Genomic DNA, 19,261 nt, shown 5'->3' with positions numbered 1-19,261 from the left:
CCTAGGCAAGTGCCAGTTCGCTTATATTGAGGGAGTGAATGTGTAGTTGTGATAAACGGGTAGTGCGGGGGGGGGGATTATTATGGTAATAATGTGTCACTACGAAAGAAAGTGGTAAAATGCACCTGAAGGTGCTAAGGAGGTCTGGAAAGAAAATAAATAGCTTTCGGTAATCAGAAGCTTAGCATTTCATAAAAACAACATCGTGTCATAAGCCATCGACGATGATTAGCAAAGGTAGATAGATAGATAAACTTTATTAGAAAGATAGAGTTTTGTCTTGCCCCGAAGGGGCATCGCTAATGGTCGGGGCCCCTAGTCCAGGGCTCCACTGGCTCTTGCCATCTTCTCTGCTCTCTGGATTATCTTGAGGCGGTCGCCGAGGGCCGAGCTCGACAGCAGTGCCTCCCATTACTCCTTCATGGTGTTCTATGTTGTGTAGTGTGCACTCCCACGTAATGTGGTATAGGGTTGGCGTGCCGCCGCACCACGGACATTCGTTCCTGTAGGCTGTGGGGTGCATGTGATGTAATATGTGTAGGTTCGTGTAAGTGCCTGTGTGGCGACAGCGGCACCCTCCGTCGTTAATTTTCGATGGGGTGGGGGATATCGCAAGCGACTCCCTCTGTGGTAGTTCAATATTGCAGAATACTCGGGGTCAACTGGGTCAGGGTCATCTGCAGTCGGCGTGATGAGTACTCGGTTATGTACAAATTCTCGAGCTGCTCTGCCGGCATACAGGTTACCGTGATCGCAGCGTGGCCCGGTATCCAGATGATGGTTTGGATGGTGTTTTCGTCAGTGTCCTCCTTGGCTATTTGGGCTAGGACTTGTGCCGGAGGTCTTGCGATTGTTCCCTATAGAAAGTTGCGGCAGGCCTGCTGGGAACCCGTGAGGATCGTCAGTGGTTTGTTGGCGTGTTGGCCTTCGCGGATGGCTAACGCGATGGCCAGCTCTTCGGGTTCCGTGATCGTGCAGGGGAGGGTCGATGCACTGGAAGTGACAAAGTAAGCGAGAGCCTTCTAACACACGAAAGGGAATTCTAAATGGCAACTAAAATGCCGAATGGTACGAGGACACAGTATACCTCGTTGTAATCACTGAACCCGACTTGAAACTCCGTAGCAACACTCACTACCCCTAGTATCCTGGCTGCAACTTGGTTGCAATGGCTATTCAAGAAGTGGCCGCGCTCGATGCGGACGTTTCCTTGTGGGTGGGTCGCTATCGCTTTAATGTATTTAAGGCTGCGTACCACTTGTGTCTCCTTGGCAAATTCATTCTTGGTGAATTGGACAAGTATGGGCCCATACCAATATCACAAACGCAACGCCGGAGGGGTCTTCTTGGGCACATATCTAATGGCCTATACTCATGTGGCCTATTAGACAACTTGGGTCACTAACAGCCAGCAGCAAGATGACCACTGGGCACATATGCAGAAGCCATGTTGTCTACTCAGAGAGACACAGCAGCGAGCACATACCTAATGGCACAAGGTGGCAGACAATAAGTAGTCCTGAATGGTTCACCCTCACGCGTCTTCGTCTTGAGAACTTATAAGGAAATTCAATGTATTAAAGTAGAACGGTCGCTGGCGCATGGTTCGCATGAGCAAGTCCTCTGGAGATGCATTGATCTTTAGGCTCCAAAGATGTCCCGTACTACACACATATGCTAGGGGGTTTTTTATGCCCTGGCAATTTTCTTTGAAATGCCTTCATTGAATCTTACGTAGCGCATTCGCGTGTTACTCGTACATTGGATTGTTCTACCATTCCGGCATTTATTCTAAATTGCGGCTGGCTAAATTTAGGCTGGTATATGTATCAATGAAATATATTTCTCCAGACTTCCGCGCAAAATGTAGGTTGCTATGAGCCACCTGATTATTATTAAAATGCCTACGCTGAGATGCAATGAATCTGGACAATTTCCATTGCTGACAAAAATCTTGGCATTTTGTTCAAATTCACAGGCTTCTTGCTCGCCGACAATGGTTTCGACGTCTGGTCCATGAACACGAGGGAGGCCAAGACGTACGCAAGTCATCTCACGCTGTCGAAGCACAATCCAAAGTTCTGGAGATTTAGGTAAAGCGAAAACTTTGCTTTTCCCCTTGATGGTGTAAATTAGTTCGAGAAGTTCTATTTCGTGTCATATGACACACTGCTGTTCTATAAGGTTTGCTTTGCGAACTCTAAAGCACTCAAAGCACGTCTATGAAACTTGTAGTTGCGATAGCAAAATATTTCTCAATGTTTCTGAAGTCAGTGAAGCATATCGTACGTGTCAAGCCTCGTCTGTGGAACATGTGCCACCGAAATCTCCAATAAGCAATATATTGCCTGCAATATAAAGTTGTGCTTAGAGCTCGCATATCAAGTACTTCGAAGGATCTTGTATGTCATTTTTTTGAATAAGAAAACATAAAAAGCAAGTTAGAGTGTGCACCGAAATCTCAGTGGCAATAGTCTTCATTGGCTCAGTTCACGCTAGCTGGTACTGAAATACCATGCCAAAGCAAAGAGACTTTACCAAAGCGGGATCAACAGTCTGCACTTTACTATGGCAAGTTCCTAAACATGCAACTTAAGTGGACATTGATAAACACGTGCACTAAAATGAGTCGCACTGTCTGCAAGAAAGAGTGCTATGAGCTATCGCAATCCTTTTATTCGCTGTTTAATGCGAGCTCTTAATTATTGTTGATTGTGTGGAACAATTTTATTGGTTATTTCTCTTCCAGTGCTGCGTCTCTTCGAGTTGAACTTCCTCGTAAATTTTCACAAAGTTTTCTGAACGAGACGCGTGCAGTTTCTTTAATCATTGGGGTACATAACCCGCAGAACTTGTCCCTAAGACACTTTTCCTGACAATAATCATTGTGTTATTACGGCGGCTCAATTATAAGGCTGCAAATAAGGAGGACCGAATACGAGCTCGCTTTTCATGTTGAAGAAGATCCTGCCGTAGTCATTTGGCGAATGTCATACCTTTTTTGGACATGTATAATAACCCTGCAATTCCCAGCTCTTCGCATTGCGATGCGTGCACTGAAGGGACGATAGCATATATGAATAATGAATATACCGGATCCTCGAAATTAAGCTTTACGGAATTTTTAACAATTGCCTGTTGCAGGAAGTATAACTCTCATCGTTGAGGTGGGTTATTCGAAGAGACGGACATTAGTAGCTCTCGAAATCCAAACACATAATCAACTAATTAACAAAAATTCACTACTTAACTTCTTAGTTAATTACTTTACGACACATGTTGCAATTTACGAATTGTAGCCGATGAGTTTGCAAGACGCATCCACTTGAAATAAATTTCCAGGATGACACCAGGTTCGAGATATTATTTCCCAAAGTGTGGGACGAAATACATGGGCGTTCCAGTTACTTTTGTGCTTCAATGTGTGAAACAACATTTTGGTAAAGAAGTAAGTGGAACAGTGCATTCTTACGGTGAGTTTGATGGGGCATATCTCAAAACTGCTGTCATTCTGGAAATTCATTCAAAGTGGCCACGCCTGACAAGCTCACCGCATACAATTCGTAAATTGTGGTATGTGCCATAAAGTACTTACGAAAGAAGTTCATTAGTCATATTTTATTATTTAGTCGAATATGTGTTTCGATTTCTCCTGCTACTAATGTCCGCCTCGTCAAATAACCCAGCTCGATGATAAGAATTATGCTAAAAATTCCGTAAAACTTAAAAATGAACACCCTGCATAGTTTAACGTAGCATAAAATTTGCTTACAGTTAAAGGAAATGGACATGTTCTCCCTCATAGCCGTTCATATACAGGGTCTTGAGGTGGAAAATCAGAGAAGTGATCTAGACTTCAATCTTTTTATGCTCGTCCATATCATTTTCATCGGTGAAGCAGCGCCAGGGTGACATAATGATATGATCATACGCAGTTTTGACGAAATGGGGCGCTACGACGTCGCTGTTTGCATCGACCACGTTCTGAACGCCACCGGCGCCCCCAAACTAACGATAGTGGCGTTTTCCCAAGGATTCCTCGCAAACCTCGTTCTTCATTCAGTGAGGCCCGAGTACAACGAAAAGGTAGGATATTGTTTTATGTTCGTTTCAAATGATTATCAGTGATGCCTTGCTGCAAGATTGTGTTTAAAGAAACGCTGTGTGTCTCATTGGTGTAACTTCGTAAGTTATCATGATCTAGCGCTATGTTTAAGGGAATGTAGTCCCATTTGATAGGTGAGGGAGCTCTTGTATGGCGGATTTTCAATTTACTGATAAGATTTAGTGTCCCTAGGAACACTATGGCTATTGGAGACGCCGTAGGGGAAAGCAGCGAATTAATTTGGACCGCCTGGGATTTTTTACCGCACAGCCAAATAACGGTGCATGAGCCTATGTGCATTTTGCTTCTGTCGAACGGCGGCCGCCGCGGCCGGGATTGCAGCCCGTTACCACGTGATCAGCGGTCATGCTGATCGTCATGGCAACTGCGCCGCCGCGGTAGGCCACCCTAGCCGCGGCGACGATAGCTTCGGCTTCGTATTTGCCTGATCGTCATGCGCATGCGCGACTGGCAAGAGAGAAAGAGAGAGCTGGGGACTTTTGCTGGAGCCTTTTCCGATATATGGGGAGACTCTTGAGTGGGACTCTTGCTTCTAATGTGCATTTGTTTAGGCACTGCAGAGGACGGCGTGATTTGCTCCCGTGTAAGCGGCGCTTAAACTTGCATCCTGACGGCATCCCAACGGCCGTCGGCGGCGGGAGGAGTACATACGTACCACATGGGCACGGGGGGAGGGGGAAGGGGGCGGATGAAATGGGCTAAGCGTACGCGCTGCCAAGTGATGAACAAGGACTTAAGTATAACCTGCAAATGAATATTTTTGACAAAACAAATTCCCACTAACAACCTGTCATTATTTATTGGCCGGCGGCCGCTAAAGCGGTATCTACCTAAGCCGCCCTTCACCCACCCCAACCCCCTCTTATTTCCGCCGCTCTGCTTCGGCCGGTCGCCGCGTCGGGTCGCCGACTCGCTCATTGCACGGTTGCCTCTTAAACATGCAGACTTGTTTGCGATCTCTCTTCGATCTTAGAATTGAATTAGCATGCTAGGCGAGCTTCAGGCAAATCGCCAGTTTTCATTAAATGAATTGTATCTCTCTCTCTTTGGTGGTTCATATCCTCAGATCATTTCTGCTGACACAGTTCTAACTCGGCTTCATAAGCTAGTCACTGTCAGCATACGTGATAATCTAAAGCCGAGGGCAAAAGACTAGAGACCGTGGCAGCCTAAAAAAAAACTTGAATGGTATTCTACCATAAGAGTGAAGCAAGGGATCCTCTCAGTGCATTACAATGGTGTAACGCAAGCACAATGGCTGTATATTTGGTTTCTGCCTATATGATTAGGCCGCTAAAAAAAGTGCCTGGCCTCTTTATCCGGGCTTTTGCTAGGGAGTTAAAGGTTGAGCGACATACTACGTCGAAATCGGCAGTTTCTTTGTCCCAGGCGTATATCGTGACACCAGCAACACAGTTTAATGACTCTGGCTGCTGCTCAAGTATCTCAACTTATCCGCATGTCTCCATGCAGGTGAACCTTCTCGTAGGCTATGGTCCTGTCGGAAATATCACCCACATTGAGCCACCATTTGCTTGGGTATTACCGATCTCTTCGATACTTGAGGCAAGTCATTTCACACTTTGAATGTGCTTTACATGGCAGTTAAAATGCTACTTTACTTAAGCGTAAAACGAGTTTTGAAATAAAACCCTATTTATATACTCTGTCTTAGTGTTGCTCATTTGTGTCCGTCTGACGTTTTACACACCTGTTTTGGTTGGCCATGTTGCCCGCTGCCTCCGCTGCCGCTGCCCCTACCGGCGTCCGCCTCAGCTATCGCCAGCAATTAGAAAACAAATATATACCCAGTTCCCGCCGCGACCCAACCCGAGCGCGCTGCGCGGGAGTCGGCTAATCTACAGCTGAGCCGCGCCAGCGCTTGCTAGCTTGCAGCGGAAACATGTCCTATACACGCGTCCCAGCGCGCCAGCAGACACGCCTATTGTCTATTATTACACCAGGAGGCAGGCCACGTAGCAGTTGCATAGGTAGCAGCGCAAGGTAGATATAGAAGGCTGAGGAAGAAAAAGAAGATTAAGGAGACGTATACAAAAATGCTAGAATCGAAAGCATGTATAGTGTACCTGATAAATAAAGGAAGGTATAGGTGACTATTTGGCACCGCCCCGTTTTAAACTGAATGCCATAAATCATCATCATGTTCATTAGCCTCAGATCGTGCCATTGGGTCAAGGGATGTGACATGTGCGCCACATAGTCTCGATGCTGGTGTTTACTATTCGGAACACGTTTTGGCGCTTCTTCGCATGGTACGAACCACTGCTGAAGACGCGAATCGTAGAGCTGCGCGTGCGCCTGCAACCAGGCGTCGTCAGGCTCAGCAAACCGCTGTGCACAGAAGAGCAAAAACCGCAGCTCGCCGCACACGCCGGGTGGATAGTTCAGTTCTTTGTCGTGAAAACGACGCGAAGAGACCTGGCCGCGAAGATCTAGCATGTGCTGCCATTCGTATACATGGTACGCAATGAATCTGCTGAGTGTGCCGCGCAGGCCTGTGACATTTTTTTGATTGGGTGTTTTTTTGTGCCTGTAGTAGGTCCTTATTCATATAGACGATCTTAGTATTTCTCGTTAGTGTCTGTCTGACGTTTTTGTTTGGGTATTATTTCTTGCGTGCCTGTCCGTAGCCATATATATACAACGACCCCTTAAACTTTCTGTTTTCTTGTTTCTCTTGCTTGTTGGCAGAAATTGTAGCCCATATTCGTATATGCGTCGGCTTTCTTACATCTTCTTCCCGTCTCCTGCGCAGCCTATCCTGTACCCGTTCACCGAGGCCGGTTTTCTGGGTACGTCCGCAGGATTACGGCAGCTTATTTCGGCCACATGCAACATCATCGCTAACGTCCTCTGTGCCGATGCTTTCACGCTGACCGCATATACCAGTCCGGAACAATTCAATGAGGTAAGAGTGAAGAACACATGAGAGCCGTGCGATCATGGGTAACTTACCTCTGCAGCTGCACACATGGCGGCAACATAGCGCTAAGGTGACGCGGACATAGATAGACAGACAAGGGCGGTCTTGTGTATACACTTATGGTATAAACTGGAATATAGGTCGAGTAGGAATATAAATCGACGCTTTACGTTGAAGTCAAAAACAATAGACAAAAAAGTTGGCTGTGGCTTAACTCAGTTATGCCTGGGTGTGCGTAGCGAGAGGTACGGTTAATGTTATTGTTTATCTTGGTGTTTCATTCTGTCTTTGATCCGTGACCCTGGCACGAGATGCCGAACTAGATGACGAATCATCCTCATCTGATTGCACTCGCCTGGCCGCTTCCTACTCACGATGCTTCTCGAGGTGTGCGTCTCGTTCTTCCTCCGTCACCTCGGCTCGCTGCCTCCTCTTGGATTCATTCCGACGACAAAGCCTGGCTTCTTTCAGTCTCTCCGACTCACTTTCTATATCTGCCGGCGAATGCCACCGAGCTGCCCCTTCTATGTATAGGATGCAACGCCGGCTCCTCCGACGATGCCACGCTGGCAACGCCGTTTGCCGGCAACGTCACCGGCAAACGCGGCGGTGGTTGCTAGGCAACGGATCTGCTCGCGGTGCATCCACCGACCACAACCAAAACGGCGAGAATACGGTCAATGTAGCTCTCGCTACAAAAATTACGGCAGAACCCCTTTTATGATGACAGTCGATAGCAACGCGATTAGCATTCAAGCAATGTACCGACTCACCGTTTTGCTGTAGCAAAGTTTATTCAAAATCAGTAGTGGCAAATTTGAGACTTAAGCTCTAATTTTGTATTCATAGTGGCAAATGTAAAGTAAGAAGCTATCGAAACTATCCGCTAATAGCGTGCGTGTGCTTCTACCGGCTTCAGCACATCTTAAAAATGAGGCTGAAAACACCAGATAACCAAAAACATATGCAACTGGAGCACGTGCTATGGTTCCTTTCCTGGAAATGCAAGCCAGCATCTCAGTCTGTTAAGCTAGTCATGTACTTAACCTACATTAGACCAAGGTTAGAGAATACTAATTGGAGCCATTTCAAACTAGACTTGACCAAAATAAGAAAGTGCAAGGAAAGCGTCAAGGTACAATCTAGTCTGGTATTCCCAAAGCAATTGTATTAGCAAAACTTTATGCCTCCCTGAACTGCTTGGGTTAACCCAATGCTGAAAACAGGGGCAGCTGACTCCCTTTCTTGCTCGAATGTCAATAAGAGACTGCATATGTTCTGAGGGAAAGTGAGGGGCACTGAGAACATCTCTCAACTTTTGTATGAGTTTCACCTTGAACGAGAATAGCATAAAAATATTTACCTTTGCAAGCCTCAGAATCCAAACATTCTCAAAATTTTGAGGAGCCACATTAAATTTTTGAGATATAGACAATAAACATCGTGCTGAAGTACAAGTACACACTGAACACACTTGGTTTGCGTGGTCGCGTGGCCAGCTGCGAATGCAAAAGCTTCCATAGCTGCTAACTCGAGGTAACTGCTAGGTTGCACGTGTGTTTCTCCTATAGCCCATGTACCTGGCAAGGGGAATGGTTATACGTAGTCCCATTGCAGGATTGGCATGTGCTTTTTCTTTTTTTCAATAGGTGGTGGCTAGCTGATTCCGTCTGTTTATGCATTTATCATTTGTGTGCATCTTATGTGCATGTGTTAGTATCATGTTCTGATTGTTATACGTGCAGTGATGCAAGCATCTTTTTTTAATATATTGCACCACAGTCATTTATTCAACTTTATGCTGGAATACACAAAGTGTGGCCCCCCAGTAATGGCCAGGACAGCCAGCAGGATTGGAAAAAATATGATGCAGATCTAATACACCTGCTCGAATCGACATGAGCGAAAGCTTTCACCCAACGGTCAGTTAAACTCTAGAAAACTAATCGCAGTGCGTAGAGTTGTCCTTATTTCACCCAATGCAACACGTACTCATATGCAATTTTTGCTTATTCACCGCACAGGTCACATAATGTAATGTATACATAGCACGGTGAACTTACCCAAACATCGGCTAAAACTTCGAACTAACCATGAGTCTGAGTTCGTGTGAGCCTGACTGAGTAGAATTTTGGTGAATACGAGTAAGAGCAAGATCGGTTTAGTTAACTTTTAGTGAATATTGTCATGCGGTAGTCAGGGCATGCTCATCTGAGTATAAGTTTAGTGAATATGATTCAAAGCAAGCTCGACAAGTGGATTTTTGGTGAATATGACAGAGTGCAAGCTAGCCCGAGTAGAATTTTGATGAATATAAGTGAGAGCAAGCTCATCTGGGTATAATTTTGGTGAATATGAGTCAAAGCAAGCTCGGCTAAGTAGATTTTTGGTGAATATGACTCGGTGCAAGCTTGTCTGAGTAGAATATTTGGGAATATTAGTCAAATCAAGCTCGGCCAAGTATAATTTTGGTGAATATGAGTCGGAGCAAGCTAGGATAAGTAGAATTTTGGTGAATATGACTCTGAGCAAGCTCGACTGAGTAATGATGGGGTATGGTTATAGGAGTTTATGCAGTAATACATGTCAGTGCACACTCATTAGCAACATTGCTTCTATCTTGATGGCCAATACCTATGCCTCGTGATGAGTCTGCACACTTTATGAGCTGTGGACATGCAAGACCCACCCAGACTTGAAAAGATGCTGTCATTCACACGAAGGAATGCAACTGGCTGACTTCACTGCACAATTTTGATCTGCTTTTGTTTAATTAGTTATCTACTGCTTATAAAAACAAGGTGTTTGCCTGCTTTTCGCATTATTGCATGTGTTTTACAGGAAGTAGAGACAGAGAAGCAAGAAAAGGCAAGGATGTTTAAGGCGAAGTAGTTTCTTAGAGTACTGCGATATGTTACCACCAGCATAAACTAAAGTAACTTGATGCACCGAAGTAAGCGAAATATGCAATTACCTTTTAATGTGAGGGATAATACAGATGCAGTAAGGATACAAAGTCTGCAACACACTGAAGGTTTATTGGTTTTTGTGCAGGAGAAAAATGATACATCAGAAAAATGAGAAAAAAACGATTTAAATATTGCTTCGAAAACAAATTGACAATACTGTTTATTCCCAGTCAAAGCGTTAAATATGCTATTGTAGAACATTCATTAAGATATATACTTTGCATGTTCGCTTTGCGAGCTTGATAAGCAGTCGCGTCTCGCAGCGGAAGTAACAGAACCTTGAAATGAGCTGGGGAAAATGCGCATGAAAGCCCAACCAACCGACTGCAACTAAATGGTCGCGCGTATAGCGTGACCTATTTACCGTAGCATTTGTCCGTAGTTGCATATTCTTTAAATTGTTCCGTTCGTAAAAGCATACCGCGCTAAACCTGTGGCGTTTTCGTATACCGCGAGTTGTCTCTACAACCAGAAAATTGGGGCGACATCCAAGGCCATGCCTTCCCGTGAGGGACACCTCGTAGTATTTACCAACTCGCAGCGTGTGTGAATAACGGAAAACCACGCAAAGTACGTGCTATCATCACCCAAAGCCAACCTAAAAAACAGCACCACGTGATTAGCAACGTAGCGTGTCAACAAACGCATAGAAATCACAGCACCGAATCTGACGGTTTTTATCTGCACTGTTCGCGTGTCGGTGCTGATGGTACGTACCGATTGCGCAATCCACGGCTCCACTCAATTAGTTCCACTGTTCGAGGCTTAATTGTTGAGCCAACATTTATAGACAAAAAAGTATCTATAAACGTTGTGTTGAGCGACAGACGCCATTTTCCAAAACAGACCGCGAAATAGCTCTCGGCGCAATTTCGACGGAAAATCGCAGCGATCGCTGCGACGTTGCGACGCTGCGACCAACCGGTTGGTCGCAGCAGAAAATCGCAGAATCGGCCCTGCGACTGCGATTTTCGTCGCATGCGACGGAAATCGCACTTCCGGTGCGACGAAAATCGCACCATGTGAAACGGCCTTATTGCTTCGCTTGCGATGGCACTACCTAAGACAACTGCTGCGCTAAATGGCTGAGAAATGCAAAGACGTCGCCGGGCGAACCTCCCTTTGATAAGGCGAGAGACACGCCGGCGTGAAGCAGTATGCCACGGCCCGAACTCAGCAACTGGCATTCAAGTAGCTGTGCGCGTCGCCCCTCGACTGCCTGCCGTAGCCACTACTGAGCCCGAGCCACCGTGTAAGATATATACTCTTTAGGTGGGGACACTTCTCGGCTTGCTTGCTATAGACGCGATCGACCAGATAAAGTAGCAAGGGCGCGCGTCTATCGGGGCGGTGACGGCAGCGGATACCTATCGGCGGAACGACGCAACTTCAGTTAGAACGCCGGCGAGAGCGTGTGCCGACAAGGAACGCGCGCATGCCCTCTCCCCAGTGACCTACTTTCGTCCGTCACTCAATCATTTCGGATTTCCCGCGAACCGCCGGTTGCTATAACAACGGGAGATAAAACCAATAAAAAGCTTTCCGCGTTGAAGTTGCGTCGTATACGGGCGATAGGTATCCGTCACCGGGCCGATCGGCGCGCGCCTTTGCTACTTTATCTGGTCGATCGAGTCTGGCGAGTGTGCTCACCTAAAGAGTATATATCTTACACCGTGGCCCGAGCACAATGTTTACACCTTCGCCGAAGCTACTCGCCAGCAGTAGGGCTCGCCAACAGGACGCCGTGCGCTAAGCAAACCTGCAACATGGTCGCCGGCCCGCAAATCGTCCGCCTTTCGCTGCAGCGCACCGCGAGTTCACGAAGCAAACATGCAACAGCTTCTGTATAGACACGTTTCACTTTAGGGTTCTACTGATGCCTATGCAAGAGGGAACAAGCATAATTTTTTTTCTTTAGTTTCTCTCGTCACGGCTTGGTCTGCTGATTTCTTCTACAAACAGGCTGTCACGATAAGTATCACCTCCTTTCAGACATGCATCCCGCTTACAACAAGGGCAGACGCACGAGTAGAGCAGAGAAAATGATCCGAAGCTATGGCTCAGACGACAGAGCAGCCTTCGTAGACGCGGCTGAATACCCACACAGAAATAGCTACGTGGCAGTAGTCGTAGATCACACCCAAAAGCCCCTTACAAGCGTGTCAGTTAATACCAAACATTCCGAGACAGCAGAAGAGGTAGCCATTGCACTAGCATTAGTCTCCACAAACGCTCAATACATAATTAGTTAGCGATTCTCAGGCAGCCATTAGAAACTATGCTAAGGGTAGGATCTCTCCTGAGGCGTGGCGCATCATCATAGCGAACAAAGCAAAATTCTCTAACGCAGACAAGAACGGCAGGCAATTGCTCTGGTTCCCAGCACATACGACTCCAGGCATTCACGCGATCAACCCCAACGAGGTAGCACACCGCAAAGCTCGAGGTCTTACTCGCCGAGCTGAGCAAGGAGTGACTCCTATCGGTCAGGGGAACGCGAAGGAGGAGATCTGGAGAGAAAAAGACAGATTAACAAGATTTAGCGATATTACAAAATTCTACCAAAATCAGAGGCGAATATTACCACCGCCTCACACTAAACTGAACAGAACTGAGTCCGTTGCTTGGAGGCGATTACAAACAGAAACCTATGTGAATCCCGTGCAATTAAAGACTTTCTACCCCGAGATATACGCCAGCGATATATGCAAGCTATGCTAGTCTGCTAAAGCCACCCTTCAACACATGTTGTGGGGATGTAAAGTATATCAAGAAAAAATGGCAGTCTCCCCGGAAAATCTACGGGCGCGGTTGTCGGCCACGCTACTCAGCTCAGAACTACTAGACCAACTTTGGGCCGTCCAGCGAGCCATGGATGCCGTGCGGGAGCAAAAGCTCCCAGCGGCCATCTAGGCGGCCCCAGGCCCGGGCCTCCCAATCGCCGGATTTCAAATAAAGTTATGTCACTCACTTTCAGACACGGCTACCTGTCTACGTGGGTCACCTTCCCACCGGATCGACCATGCAAAACTATCTGCACTATTCCCAGGTATGCGTTATCTTTTATAATTGACACCCGTTTGATGGATATCAGGGTCGGCTTGCTGAATATTATATTACGTTAAAAATTACGCATGAAACACGTTAGAACTGAAGCCCGTTCGCATATCAACTCAAAAATTCAAGATTTTCTTTCTTCATTTCCATGCTGAATTTCAATGGAAAGCAGTTCACGAATGCTCGTTAAGACCACGACCAACTGAAATCAAGACTCTCCTTTTTTATTTTTTATTTTTTTCATTGACACGGACCTTTCCCGTGGTTGCAATATTCTCTTCATTCGCGATTTACGACAAACCACTAGTATGCCTTGGAAATTCGTGTTTTTCGAATGCAGACGGCGAATAAAAGCCCAAAAGAATGAATATGAAGAGCTTTACTGGAGTGTTTGCACATTTAAACCCTGGAAATCGCGCCATATGTTGGTCTTCGCATGCTGGCGCCAGGGAAAAAGCGCAACCCGAGATGGCCTCATGAGTACTGTCTTCGCGCACACCTGTTATTGGCGGTCTCATGATTTGAACTATAGGGACGGCAGAGCCAAACGCACGCTTTCAAACAAGCACCCGAACTCCCCCGCTGTCGGGGCACCTCCGCACGTCAGCGCTGTAAAAAGGAGTGCTTGAAGTCGTCAAGTGAGACGTGTTGGCGTTTGTCTCTGCGCGCCTGACACAATGTGTGTACAGTTATAAAGCGAAACTTAGCTGCAATTTATGTGACCTATAGAACTACGAGCGTTATTTCGTAAAATTGACTAATATTTTGCAATCGCTATCAATCCTTCGCCTTTCTGGCAGAAATGCAACGTTTTATTGTTTTTAGTTTGTATTACCTTTAAATGAAGTCTTACATTTTGGACAGCTGAATCCAACCACTTTAGTTTTCATTCCTGAAGAGGTGAACAAACGTTCTCGACATATGCCAACCTTGGAATCACTAGTGGGTGCATTTTTATGATAATCTACACGAAATTGCATGCGGAAATCCGGATCGAGCATCAGTTTATTGGCATCGTTATAGAAAATACTCTGACAATTGGTGTTCCACCTGGATTTATTCTGTTTTTTTAATCTTATTGTTACGAAATGGTGTAATCAATTCAGCGCACGTATAATTTATGATCACTGTAAAATAACTCAGCTGAATAATCTTGGTATGCGGCTTTTTAAGAACGCCTGCATTCGAATAAATAACATTTACCATAGTTCCCCTTGCTAGGAAACAAATTGAACGAACTGAACGTCCGTGGGGGCATATGGGGGCGCTTGGTCCACAAACGCCTTGGCATACCCGGCGCCATGTGGTACTGATTTTAGACGCACAATTCTGATTTAGACACACAAGACTGATTTTAGACGCACAATTTTGGCTTAAGTGAATTTCTGATTCAGTACCAGGGCCCTTGATCCAAAGTTATGTTCCTGAGCACATTTTAACGCGACAGCGTTAAGGGCCCCGTCTCGCAGACAATCCGGCGTCGGAGTGCGATGTCGGCGTCCGTGGGGGAGTAAATAATCCCGAACCACCCCAGCTGAGCAGGCCCTCCACAATGTGCCACGTTTCGGTGAACAAAAATTTAATATCTCACTGTGAAATCCGTCAGAAAAACAGTAAAGTACGACTTAACCACAACCTACAGACATGGTGGTGTCGGATTGTAATTTGAATGTACGAGAAAAACAATTCTGTTACGGGGAAACAAACACAAACCCCTTTTCCAGCATTTATACCATACCAACACGGTTCGCTCGGGTAGTTTACTTGCGAAAATGATATTCAGATGGCGCTCGCATCCTCGGCGTGTCGGAAACGCGCGCGAGTCGGGTAATAGCAATCAATTAAAAAGATAGAGGCGTTAGGGCCTTCACATTTTAACATAACACGACTTATATTTCCCCTGGAAAAACGTATTCCCAGCAATGCATTTCTGTTTAAAAGTGAAGCCAACTTTAAGGGGATCGATGTAAGCTTGTTCTTTGTAAGCTGGCTTTCCCACGTTCTCGTTGCAGTGGGAAAGCCAGCTTACAATGGGGCGCCCGCTTACAACGGCAACTTACAACGGCGCACGAAACACTATTGCGTTCCACTCTTAAACGCGAAGCTTAAGCGTCCTCCAATTTTTTAAGTTTACCTCTCGTACTATGAGTTTCCTATCAGAGAGATCGTTTCTTACAGGTTTACAAGGCGAAAAACCTGGTGATGTACGACCACGGAAGGTCTGAAAATCGTCGGCGATATGGCCAGGTAAATGAACGTTTTGTTCCACTAACTTATTTCAGCAGTCGTGTAGCCGGATTGGTATTATTCACGATTCTGACAATGGTAACGCCAAAATTTTCTGCCTGGCCTTCCACCATAAATTTGTCGTAGTGCGGTTGCTCACTCGCCTCAAGTCCGTAGATGGATAGGCTGTCCATAAAGTGTATGTCACGTGAACATTTTTACCGCCGATTTTACAACGAAGACTTCTATGCAAATCCTCTTGGGCTTTATTGACCCTGGCTCCTGCTGGGTGCTGCTGCTGTGGTCTTGCTGAATCGTTCACACACAATGTGGCACTCGTACAACCACTCGCCTTCTATTAGAGATGTGTACTACTCCGACAGTTGCTCGACTCTTTTTCCGCGGAAATACCCAGTGAAGTGGCAAGCAGTAACATAATATTCTTACTAAAACAAATACGCGCTTTTAAGCGCCAGATTGCTTGATTGAAGCGAAGCGTTCTACATCATAGTTCTCGGGTTTTGGCATGTCTGCTCGGTAGGTTTCTTAACAAGTAAAGTGGACCAATCTAGTAGAAAGTACAACAGCAAAACTAGCTGATTCTGTAGATGGTGCAATGAAACGCGATGCCGATCTCGGAGACGGTGTGATCAGTGGTCGCCTGGGTCACCCCAAATTGCTTCGTGCGGTCTTGTACAGCAGGCACCTAAACGCTATGCTGCATAATCTCTTGTGGAAGACTATCAATTGCATACCATTTATTAACGACTTATATGTGCACTTACATAAATTCCAGGTTGTGAGTTGGACCTCCCTAAGATTTTTTGCAATAAAAAATGAAAACTCAAAGGGTTCATAGGATCGAGACAAGCTAGAGGCCCAGCAACGCGTTTGATGAAAAGTGTACTCCAGGGTTCGCGCCGTTGTACAAGCCACTACGACCTCGGAAATGCGCGCTCTGTTCATTTCTTTCTATTATAATTGTTCCTTCTTGCCAGATTGAATGTCAGGGTCAGCGTACTGTCACAGTTTACCTAGTTTCGCTTCCATATCATGAGCCAGAATTGAACCCTGCACTAGGTTATGGTCTTCTGGTACTCAATGGTGCTACTTGAAATAGTGAACCATTGAGCGACAGCTTCCACAATATTGTTACCGACAATGCAAGACGATGTCCATTCGTTGTCGGGACAACGATCTTTACTATCCAAGATGTGGGTTAAAATATATGTCTTGAAATTGTATGTATTATTGCGTATCTTTGTCCCAGGACAACATGATTATTGTCTTTGGAGCCTTAAGGCTGTTGCCTTGGTTGTGCCTTGCAAGCTATCCACGAAAAAATATACGTCTCCGTTTTTGCAGGATTAGGACGCATAACTCACAGACCTAAAAGAAATTGGCAGAATTTTTGTATTAGAACTTACTGGCTTAATCGCCGACATTGACGATTTACCTGAACTCGTGGTTTTTAAATTCTAATATGCAATAAATTTCTTAAAATTAGGTTGCATAACTTTTTAGGCTTAGTCGCTTACGCGGAAAGAATCTGCATCCTAGTTCTACAGTGCGGAATCCGATTCCTTCATGGTGTTTGGCTCGACCTGCAGTGCACCTCACGGTACCAGGAATCAGAAAAAAAAAATCTGAGCTGTCATCGCCTGCTCTTAAACAGCTAACGCTGCTCCTGTTGCACGAGAGGTACGCCGACCACGTACATATTCATACTGATGGATCGGCAACTCTCCAGTGTTCCTCTGGAGCTGTGGTTTTCCCAGCGAAAGCCACCGCCATCAGTTTCAAGAGGCGGTGGCGGGGAGGTAATGTTCAGAAACTTATGCAGGTTTTTGACAAACAAGCACGGGCTTTCGTTGTAGCCTGGTGTGAATTTAGGTGCGTGAGAGTTTTTCATGTCATGGTTCTACTTTTTCTGTCCTAAATTCTAATGCAGAAAATTCTAATACGCAGGACAACCCACCCCCTTACCCGTTGGAACGCATAAGATTGCCAATCGCTTTGTTCCCATCGCCAGGAGACACAGTGGCGACCCCGGCCGACGTCGCAGACCTGGTTGACAGGCTCGGCGAAAACGTCGTCTTAGAGCACCGAGTTCCGCAGCCTAGTTTCCGCCACCTGGATTTTGCCACCGGTTACAGGGCAAACGACATCTTGCACAACGTCGCCATTGGGCTTGTTCGGAAATACGCCGATGAAAGTCTTTAAAGAGGCACTCAAAAGTAAAAATAAAAACATATTAAAGCTGTTTCAATTAATTACCCTTTAGCAAAAAAGTGTTCATTAGCAAAGATGCTCAGTAATTCAGAAATAGCTGGAAAAAAAACACGAAACACCTGTGGTGCCACCTCTTGAGTTTTCACACCAGCTCGTCATGCCGTCGAAAATTTTACGAATGTTTGCTCTGGTTGTAGTAGTCAACAACTTTATTGAGGTCCTGAGAAGCTACGCAGAGGGCCTGGTCCGGTTAATTTTTCACCGGGAAGAACGACCCGCTGCGTTGTATTTTAAAACACTGAAGAGTGCATTTAGCAAGTTTTAAGAAAATTTCTCTGAGCTACTGCTGTCCAAATACGAGAAAATGCTTTGACTTTTCTGGCGTCGCATGTTAGTATGACGCTGGAGCTGGAATTCCAGAGGAAAATATAAAAATGATACTGTGACGTTCGTTCTCTCTTCTAAAACTCAATGTATTGCAAGAATATTTACGGAAATAAAACTTGAAAGTTATTTTTCAGTTTAATCTGATTCAGCCTTTCTTGTTTGTGTCCTTTTGACAAGAGGAATAACGGAATAGGACCTTGATGCGGTTCTATCTGGTCCTTTAACATCGGGACATTTATTTCGCTGGACATTTTAAGCGCTTATGTAGCTGACAGTAATCTGGCGGACTCTTCTGCGGTGCGTTCTGCTCACGATCAGCGGCTCCGACTGTTCAAACTTCCGATGATCATACAGATAAGCTTGCTGCTGTGCAGCATATTATTGCGGCGTTGAATTTTTCGGGCCATGACCACTGTAAATATTCGCGTTCATTTGTGTTGTTCAATCTTCTCTAGGACTGTCCGGTATAATTTTGTGCTCAATTTGCTTTTAAGCTGCAATGCGGTATACTGTACAACATTATTTTGCAACATTACTTCCGTCAAACATTATGACGTGTAATAAAGCCTGTAAGTTTATCAATCTCTCGACGTACAACTTTCTTTTTTTTGCCACAGATCCTTCTTCGTGTATTCTGTAAAGGTGACAAATCACAACTTCACTCGATTTGAAACCGACCAGTTCGTTCACCTGAACAGAAATCAGCTCATTCTGTGTGCTGCGCAGCGTCGCAATAACGACCAACTTGCGCATACACTTGCGCGAAAGCTGTTTCATGTTTTTGACTCACCTCAAAGCAATTAAAGAGAACAATGCTGGCCATGAACCGAAGGGCCACGCAGGACTCACAAATCGAAGGGACCCCACCTGGCGGCCGTCGCCCTCTGCTTTTTTTCTGTGGAATAGCTGGCAGATAATGAAGTTACCTAATACAGTTCTCATGCGCCCGAAACAACAGAATGAGCGATTTCGTTCATTTGTTCAAGCAGCTACCGATAAACCGTTACCGAAGAGCCCCATATAAAACATGCCGCGAGGCCTCGAGACCAATCATGCTTACACCGTATCAGACTTTACGTCGCCTACACGAACTCCTTCAAGTGCAAGATTCAACTGGCCGATTCTCCGATGTGCTTTGCATGCAATGCCCCTGATCACCTGCAACGCGTTCTGTGCGATTGCTGCTGCTGTGCGTCAGAGAGACAGCCTTGGAAGGCGGCACTACACCTTCAACGGATCTCCAGCTTGGAACTACGGTACATTCTCGGCCAATGGCAAAGCACCGCCTGTGCGTTACGCGCCACTAAAGCACTGCTGGCG

At 45.7% G+C, this 19,261-nt stretch overlaps 2 protein-coding genes across 2 annotated transcripts; both read left to right on the top strand.

Moving 5' to 3' along the window:
* The first annotated feature begins 1,977 nt into the window (after positions 1 to 1,977).
* LOC125939895 (lipase 1-like) lies at positions 1,978 to 5,713 on the top strand. Its single transcript, XM_049655413.1, has 3 exons — positions 1,978 to 2,093; positions 3,936 to 4,086; positions 5,600 to 5,713. Exons 1-3 carry the CDS (start codon positions 2,017 to 2,019, stop codon positions 5,711 to 5,713), a joined length of 342 nt encoding a protein of 113 aa, XP_049511370.1. The 5' UTR covers positions 1,978 to 2,016.
* Positions 5,714 to 6,821: 1,108 nt separating this feature from the next.
* LOC119464956 (lysosomal acid lipase/cholesteryl ester hydrolase-like) lies at positions 6,822 to 18,488 on the top strand. Its single transcript, XM_037725814.2, has 4 exons — positions 6,822 to 7,055; positions 13,017 to 13,088; positions 15,275 to 15,343; positions 17,291 to 18,488. The coding sequence occupies exons 1-4, from the start codon at positions 6,861 to 6,863 to the stop codon at positions 17,543 to 17,545; spliced, it is 591 nt and encodes a 196-aa protein (XP_037581742.2). The 5' UTR covers positions 6,822 to 6,860; the 3' UTR covers positions 17,546 to 18,488.
* Positions 18,489 to 19,261: the final 773 nt, after the last annotated feature.

This window comes from Dermacentor silvarum, chromosome 9, assembly GCF_013339745.2.
Source record: "Dermacentor silvarum isolate Dsil-2018 chromosome 9, BIME_Dsil_1.4, whole genome shotgun sequence".
NCBI classification, from domain to species: domain Eukaryota; kingdom Metazoa; phylum Arthropoda; class Arachnida; order Ixodida; family Ixodidae; genus Dermacentor; species Dermacentor silvarum.
Note: the sequence above shows the minus strand (reverse complement) of the source record. Positions and strands in the feature narration are given on the sequence as shown.

What these genes read in the sequence shown, in the direction of transcription:
- LOC119464956 (XM_037725814.2), top strand. Translation starts at nt 6,861, where the DNA reads ATGCGTCGGCTTTCTTACATCTTCTTCCCGTCTCCTGCGCAGCCTATC. An exon ending in GTCCGGAACAATTCAATGAG is followed by an intron (nt 7,056 to 13,016) that starts GTAAGAGTGAAG and finishes ACTCACTTTCAG; the next exon opens with ACACGGCTACCTGTCTACGT. An exon ending in ACTATCTGCACTATTCCCAG is followed by an intron (nt 13,089 to 15,274) that starts GTATGCGTTATC and finishes CGTTTCTTACAG; the next exon opens with GTTTACAAGGCGAAAAACCT.
- LOC125939895 (XM_049655413.1), top strand. Translation starts at nt 2,017, where the DNA reads ATGAACACGAGGGAGGCCAAGACGTACGCAAGTCATCTCACGCTGTCG. An exon ending in CCAAAGTTCTGGAGATTTAG is followed by an intron (nt 2,094 to 3,935) that starts GTAAAGCGAAAA and finishes GATCATACGCAG; the next exon opens with TTTTGACGAAATGGGGCGCT. An exon ending in GGCCCGAGTACAACGAAAAG is followed by an intron (nt 4,087 to 5,599) that starts GTAGGATATTGT and finishes GTCTCCATGCAG; the next exon opens with GTGAACCTTCTCGTAGGCTA.